The sequence below is a fragment of the Tachypleus tridentatus genome, chromosome 2, assembly GCF_004210375.1.
Source record: "Tachypleus tridentatus isolate NWPU-2018 chromosome 2, ASM421037v1, whole genome shotgun sequence".
Classification (NCBI taxonomy): domain Eukaryota; kingdom Metazoa; phylum Arthropoda; class Merostomata; order Xiphosura; family Limulidae; genus Tachypleus; species Tachypleus tridentatus.
In genome coordinates, this window is record NC_134826.1 from 156086388 (window position 1) to 156094966 (window position 8579).

Genomic DNA, 8579 nt, shown 5'->3' on the forward strand with positions numbered 1-8579 from the left:
TTAAATTTTATAATACAAATTTAATTTTCCCTCAAACGTGGTGTTATATAAAATACTCTGTAGCGCATTTAGGGAGGAAAATTAAAATCTAACACACTTTACGCGCAAATTTTAGTTTATGAAAATAAACTATCACAATCATGAAGTGTGGATCGCATTATTTGATAATTTAAAGTAAAACTTAGAAAGCGATTTGTATAGATGTTTCAAACAGAAGTAAAATAAGACACACTAGTCGAAAATACATGCGAACTCATCGCTTTATTAAACATTGTCAACCATCGTATTTGTTTTTTGTTTGTTTTGTTGAATTTCGCACAAAGCTACTCGAGGGCTATCTGTGCTAGCCGTCCCTAATTTAGCAGTGTAAGACAAGAGGGAAGGCAGCTAGTCATCACTACCCACCGCCAACTCTTGGGCTACTCTTTTACCAACGAATAGTGGGATTGACCGTCATATTATAACGCCCCCACGGCTGAAAGGACGAGCATGTTTGGAGCGACGGGGATGAGAATACCCTTAGATTACGAGTCGCACGTCTAAACATGCTTGGTCATGCCGAGCCCAGCCATCGTAACAAAATTGAGATAAATTGGCCAGCCACCTATAGTATGTTAGATCTGGTACTTAATTTTCTATTACTTAAAAATATTTAAGCAGTAAATAACTAGAAACCGTAACACATATAACAAAAACTTAATCGGTCGATTCAGATTTTTTTTTCTCAAGTTAAATGTTTCATGTACATATATGCAGTTTTTTTCATACAGTGTGTGAATTTTTAAAAATATATAAGTTTATTGATTTATTTTAACAGTTCACGCTTTGCTTTAAAATAACGGAACGTACTTATGATAAGTAAAATGAAACAAAAATAAAAGTAGGTAAGTACATACATAACAATATTACTCCCAAAAATAATATACATATATTTCAACATGAAAGAGTAATTCTCATTGCGATATTAAATATTAAATAGATCAAACAGTACTATGGTGTCGTCCTACTTGTTACACTTGATTTGTTTCGTATTTTGATTTTTGTTTCTAAGAATTAGAGCGAAAGATATTCTAACAACTTAAGCATACCTTACAACAAACGTTTACCTTAAATGTGAAACAGGGTTTGACGCATCACCAGTGGTATGTATTTGAAAATAATTTAACCTACCGCTTTGTTCTGTAATTTCTCATGCTGTTGCCCTTTCTGAGCTTAAAACTATACTGGACGAATCATTTCATACGCAAGTTTGAATCATTTTTTGATACATTAAAGTATCTTTGAAGCTGAGATGTCTATGATCAATATTTCAAGAAACTGTGCAACATTAGTGACATCTATATTTTCCAGTAGGAACTTTGCTGTCATTATTTATCACATGAAATTGTTTTTCTTATGCAGTTAAACTAAATTATATTTTAAATCAGTAAAAAATCAATTTTCGTTCAAAATGTTAAAGATTTGTTTTACTTTGGTGGAGGAACGTTTACAACAAAGTTACCAACAATGTTTCCTGCAGGGTTATAGTTTGCAACAACAATGATCTTGCCTTTACCACAAGCCTTTCCTACGCCCATTTCAGTGCTTGATCGCCACACTACCTGTGTGAAATGGCCTGGAAATAAAATATATGGTTCATTTGTTTGAAATTAAGTATACAGAGGTTTCACATGTAATAAAGTAACTTCTGTTTGAAAAGGAAACTTACTAGATGATTAGAAAACTGCTGTTATTGCTGTGAAGATACACTTACCATACTAGAACACTCACGAATACCAAATGACTTTCAACTCGTGAATACAAAATACGTTTGCTTGTTTTTCAATTTGTTGCTAAGCTACAAAAGGGCTATCTGCCCCTAATTTAGGAGTGTAATACTAGAAGGAAGTATACTCATCAGCACTCAGCGCCAACTCTTGGGCTACTTTTTCACTAACGAATAGTGGGACTGACCGTTACATTATAACGCCCCCATGGCTGAAAGGGCGAGCATATCTAGTGTGAAGGGAATTCGAACTCGCAACCCTCAGGTTACGACTCAAGCCCCTTAACCAACTAGCCACGCCGAGCCTACAAAATATGACATGAATATTTCTTACTGATCTATATAAATTAGACTTAATATTCTTGGTTATCTACACTTTACATTTATATTTTACGTTTCGTCTGTTTTTCTTGTGATACAATTCTTACACTTTGTCACTTTTTTAAAAGTAACAAGGCACAGAACACGTAACTCTATAAATAAGTAAGATATTTTATAGAAATATTAATGTTATAAAGTTCACTGAAACATGAAGCAATATACTTTTGTGATATTATGATTCGTACCTACCTGAGTTAAACAGACTTGGTTCTTTGCCGAAATCGTATTTATCAATTTCACTATACCATTCGTCAACTGGGACTTCACCTGAGCTCGTGAAACAAAATTTAAAATGATTACTTGTAGTATCTCCAATAAAAATAAACTTTAAAATCACGAAAAAATGCTTAGAAAAATACTAGCGACAAACATATTTTGAATCTTCAATCACATTAATTTAAAATATTTTAAGGTATCGGTAATTACATGCGAACAATATAAAAACTTACGTTCTCATTTAGATAAAATGGATCAACGTTTTAAAAATAAACAGAATGTATATTATTATATTGAAAATAAATACTTGATATGTCGTTCTTTTAGCGAATTTGGAATATTTCTTTATTACAATTGTCGTTTTCGTCGTTCAAATGAAGGCCTTAAAATAAATTCATGCCTTTTTTCATGATTTTATTATTCTTGTAACAAATGTTATTCGACAGTGCCAAATACATTCTTTATCTTAAACCAGCATGGTGGTTCTATTCATCACAAAGACACAACATCACTTTACCAGAGATCTGGATTTGGGAATCAGAAGAACTGCACATGTAAATGTTTTCTCCATATTTTTGTTCTGGTCGGTGTCGAAAACAATCAGTTTCGGCAAGATGGTTAGCCCATTCTTGAGCAATGAAGCACAGCTGAAAATATTAAGAAAAAGATATTTTTAGTCAAATCCCCAGAAATGAGAACTGCGTTTTACATTATAAGGAGACATGATATAATCCACAAAACTTTGGACTGGCATATTGGTGATGGATTTTTTTTTTCATTAAAGACGAAGAATGCTGGTGAAATTAATATATTAACTGCAGCTGGGACGTATGTTTTCCAGAGCTCCCACCCCTCGCATTGCTACTGGAACAAATGTTTTCAATTGTTGTTCAAAATTGCTGCGTGTGACGTGTGGGTTGTACTTGTCTATCTGTAGTTAAGCCTAAAGCTACACAGTGAATTAGCGGTGATCATCCAACTGGTTTGCCCCAAAACACGGCTTTGTCACTGAGAGTAAAATGATTTGGAATGTATTTGTTCGCATCTCGTATAATGCTAGCACATGGTTTGTTTTAATGTTTTCCACTGTCATTTAATGACCGAGAAAAGTAAGCATTCGAAGAATGAGTTAATTGACGCCATATTCATTAAACAAGAGATTTAATTTCTTTTTCCATTACGAGCAAAAACTTAATTGGTATTCTTCATTAATCTTGCTCTATAATAATGATGTCCCAGGTTTCATGCTGCACTTAGAACAAATTCCTCTGTTGTCGACCGGTTCAGTATAGTAACTATAACTACGCACTGTGATATGCAAATATACGATAGTTTTCTAACCACGTAATTGGTAAATAGATATTTTATGTACATGGAATATATTTATCTTAAAATATATAGCGTTGGCCGATGGAACTTTTTTCTTTTTATCACAGTTACACAAGGGATTGAGTGAACTCACTAGGTTGTCACCAAGCTATATAGTAGGGAAGACATGCGTAACTTGTTATATGTTTTACGAAATTAGAAAACTTTCATCATGTATGTGATATTTTCGAGCGTAATAATTACATTAAAATATTCAAAGCACCACTAGCTTCGAAATATCTTATCTTTTTATTTATATTTTTGGTTTCGGTAGGTAGGTGGCTCTTTAGCAGAGCTCTTCAACCAAATACAATACATAATTCATAATATGCATAATTTATAACAAAACTGAAATGTCTATATACAAACAGATACATTATAGTAAACAATTTTAAGAATGAATATTATACAGTGTATATTTTAAAATCCATAAACAATGAAAACATAAGAAAGTTATTTAAATAAGTTTCAATTTATTTCCAATTTTTAATAAAATAACTTTCATAAAATAATCACTTTTGTTGATTATCATAAAACCAAAATGAGAAACAAAAACTAAGGGTTCTTGCACTTTGACATGGGTAGTTATGATACAACTGTGTAAATATTCTGAATGATCAACTTCATTAAAACTGTGTAAACTTTAGATCGTAACGACTGTTTTTGATAAATTTATACCTTATTACAATGTTTCTCATAGTTTTATTATCCACGTCCCCTCTAACAAATATCGTTTATTGCGTGCGGGAAGAGTTAAGTGATGAGATACGTTTTAATTAAAAATACATTAAAATCCTTTCGTAGCTTCTCATTAGAAACGTACTAAATAAATCCTCCTCCTATAGTTTAATGAACCATTCAAGGAAGTCTTAATGGTAAATGTTCTTTTCTGGAACACCAAATCTTTTCATTATCTCTACTTTTTTTAATGACAAACAAAAAACTTTATAACTCACCTGAGGTGACAATGTCAATGAAGGGACACCATGTTTACACCTATAATAATTATGCTTCTCTAAACATTCATCAGAAAATAAGTCACTACCAGCTTCACTGGAAGCCTTGGAAGACTGAGATGGTGGGTCTACGGGCTCATCCAGTTCAACAGAGACATGCTCCTCTGATGTAAAATTTTCAGTAAGTGTTAAAGACCTGATAATCTTCTGATCAAACTTGGTTTCTTTATGGGTAATGCTTAAATTTTCAATATCTCTTGAACTGTCAACATCATCAAAGTAACATCCTTGGTCCTCGTCACATTTATCCATGTCACTTGGAGACCTCTTGATTGTCTGACACCATCCTTGGTCTGGCATTGTCGAGTGAGGAATATTTCTTGAGATAGTTGTAATCTCTTTGACGACAATACTGTTTGTCTGAGACCGTCCTTGGTTCGACACTGTTGCACGGGAAGTATTTGGCGAGGTATTTGTAATCTCTTTGATGACAATTTTATTTGTCTGAGACCGTCCTTGGTCCGACATTATCGATGGCAAGATTTCTTTTGAGTTTTTGATTGTCGTACTTGGACGTTTCTTGCTATCTGGTAGTCGTTTAGTGGTATAACAACTCCGCGTGGTTTTTGTGCGTGAGATATCCCTGGAAAAATTACGTATAGCAAAGACACCTCTTAATCTAAGGGTTTAGTAACAACATAAACAAAAATGATCAAACGTATATTGTGATGTAAATTGATACCAAAGAAGAATAGCAGCTAAAAAATCTACCATTTTATTTGTCAGGGTAAAAGCAAAAGTACTTTACAAGTTTTAAACTGTTGAAACGTGCGTAATTTTAATAACAAGTCTTTTATAAAACTATATGTTTTCTAGGTAGTTAAACATTACTAAAGGATTACACCTATTGTAATGAAATGGCGTTGGATTGTTTTTGTTTAATTTCGCGCAAAGCAATACGAGGGCTATTTGCGCTAACCGTTCCTAATTTAGCAGTGTAAGACTAGAGGAAAGACAGCTAGACATTACCACCCACCGCCAACTCTTGGGTTACTCTTTTACCAACGAATAGTGGGATTGATTGTCACCCTTACGGCTGAAAGGGAGAGCATGTTTGGTGTGGCAGGGTTTGGAAGATACAGACACGGACATATATTGAAGATTATATGCACATGAAATAGAAGTGTTATATACTTAAGATAGTTTCCCGCTAGTACAGCGGTAAGTCTACGGATTTACAACGCTAAAATCAGGGGGGGTTCGATTTCTCTCGGTGGACTCAGCAGATAGCCTGAGGTGGCTTCGCTAAATATAAACATACACACACATACTTAAGACAACATGTACGCCAAAAACAACACATCATACTGACTTTGCCATAAAAAATATTGATATGATTTTGGGTTTTACCCTTGATTTAATTGAGCAATAATGCCATGACAAATTACTTTCCACTTAATACATTCGTTTACGATATGTGTAGAACTTGCACACCCACCTGCAATACCTTCAGGTAAAACATACTGTATTTATATTATTATATAATGCATTTATCAATTTAATAGAAAAAGCAAGAAATAACTGCTGAAAGTCACTCATAATTATAAACTATTTGTTTATTTAAAACTAAGTTACACAATGTGCTGTTATGGGGGATAAATCCTGAAGTTTAAAGCTTACTGCTGAGATACAGGGGTGAAAATTTCGTGCAAAAACTAACGTTTCAGAATAACATGTATTATCATTCTCATCGGTTGCAATCTTAAATTGGATCATTTTTATCGTAGCTACTTATTTTAAAAAAATTCAGTGATCAGTAATGTAAGTTTAATATAATTTCACGTTGAGATTTATTGTCATCAATATTCACTTTCTTAATCTTTCTTTCTTAACCCTAATCTTAAACTACTGAAAAGGTGAAATTATTCAGGCATAAAAAAAAAACAGGAAAAATATTCTTACTAGTGTGTATTTCTTATTCGATAAGATATGTTTATTTTAAAACATTTCAGCTAAACTCGATTTGAATCTTTCAACAGATTTATTGTTCTGTGATTTAATTTTTAATGCAATTTATTCTTTACGGTTTTTAGATTGAAGTTTCCGTGATTTGAGAAAAGAAAAAGTCTCTGCTAGGACAGTGGCAAGTCTTTGGATTGACAATGCTAAAATAAGGGGTTCGATTCCCTTTACTAGACTTAACAAATAGCCCGATGTGGCTTTGCTATAAGAAAACACTCACACATATTGATAGAGAAAAGGCAAATTAATAATGGGCTTCCAACTCCAAAGATTCTATAAAATTGTGAGATTGAAAGTTACATTATAACGCGCCCACAGCTTAAGGGGCAAGCATATTTTGGTGTGACAGGGATTCGAACCCTCGAGAAACACTCAGATTACGATCGAGCTTTCTGACCACCTTGCCAGGCCGGGTCCCCACTTGTTATGATTTTTATATTGTTGATGCCCGAATCAATGAATTATACTTACGCTATTTTAATGGATACAAAAGTAAAGAAAGAAACAAACAGAAAATACAAAGTTATTACTATGTTGTTTAAATCTTTGTAATATTCTGTCTTGTAAGAAGAAACATTTGTTAAAATTATAAACTTAAACGTAAATAGTTGTTTATCAGTTTACAAATAATATAAACATTAATACTTCATTCAACTTTAAAGGAAGCAAACAAAATGGATAAGAACTTATAAACCATGAGACTTCACTGAACTCGTAATCCGTCACGGGTTCGAATCCCCATCACACCAAACATGCTTGCCGTAGGGGCGTTATAATGTGATTTTCTATCCCTCTATTCGTTGACAAAAGAGTAGACCAAGAGTTGTCGGTGGGTGGTGATGACTAACTGCCTTTCCTCTAGTCTTACACTGCTTAATTAGGGACAGCTAGCAAAAGTAGCCCTCGTGTAGCTTTGCGCGAAATTAAAAAAAAAAAACAACCAAAAACAAGCCATGAACTTACCCGTGAATTGGAAAACTTTGTCTGATAAATTTCGGTTGAACACATATCGGAAAAGCTGTTTGTCTCGGCTTCAATTAAGTTCATCACACAAGTGAAGAATAGGGTAAATATTCTCAGCAAACCCCTTATATATATGTTTATGTGCGTATACTATTTATATATAAGTCACGTGATTTAAACGAGGAACTTTCGCCAATAAGATCCTTCTTCAGTTTTCCTCAGATACTTCTCTCGCTGTAAACGAATTTTGTCATTGTTTTAGAGCAGATCTAACAATGGATATATCTGTAAATATACCGGAGAATATTACCAGAACATTACCCCCTGCGAAAAAATCATATATCATGCAATTTATACGCGAATAGTCGAAATAAAAACGAGCACACCTTGCTTACTGTGCAAGTATATTGAAGAGAATAGCCAACACTTGAAATTAAAGATATATCACACAAAATATTTCGCCACACCTATCACAGAGCCATCTGAGGAATACATAATAATACAATCCTAGTTCACGGCTTTGTGGCTAGAAGGAATGGACTTTGTACTTGAAGTATTCTGGCTAGGCATAATGAAGACATGTCGGCAGTATTAAAATATCGCAATATTACGTATAGCGGTGTAACATTTGTGACTGAAAAACAGGTGTTCGCTTGCATGGTATTAGTTTTTAACACAAAATAACTTTTTAGCGTTGCCTCAGTTGGTGAAGCTGATGCTAAAAAACCTGAAACAGAAATTATGCTAAATAGATGTACGTTTTCCATAGAGCGTATTACAGTATCCTCACTGTTGAAACAAAAGTATGCTCAAAGAGAAAATAGAGAAATATATATGAATTTAATATTTTAAAGAATTTTATTTACGTCGTAATTCAACATGCCTAGGAAAAGGATTTGATCAAAAAC

General features: G+C 33.5%; 1 protein-coding gene across 1 annotated transcript; it reads right to left on the minus strand.

Moving 5' to 3' along the window:
* Nucleotides 1-1466: 1466 nt before the first annotated feature.
* Nucleotides 1467-5323, minus strand: LOC143245443 (uncharacterized). The gene is made up of 4 exons (XM_076491807.1): nt 4687-5323; nt 2880-3009; nt 2336-2413; nt 1467-1615 (listed from the first exon to the last, which is right to left on the minus strand). Exons 1-4 carry the CDS (start codon nt 5212-5214, stop codon nt 1467-1469), a joined length of 885 nt encoding a protein of 294 aa, XP_076347922.1. The 5' UTR covers nt 5215-5323.
* Nucleotides 5324-8579: the final 3256 nt, after the last annotated feature.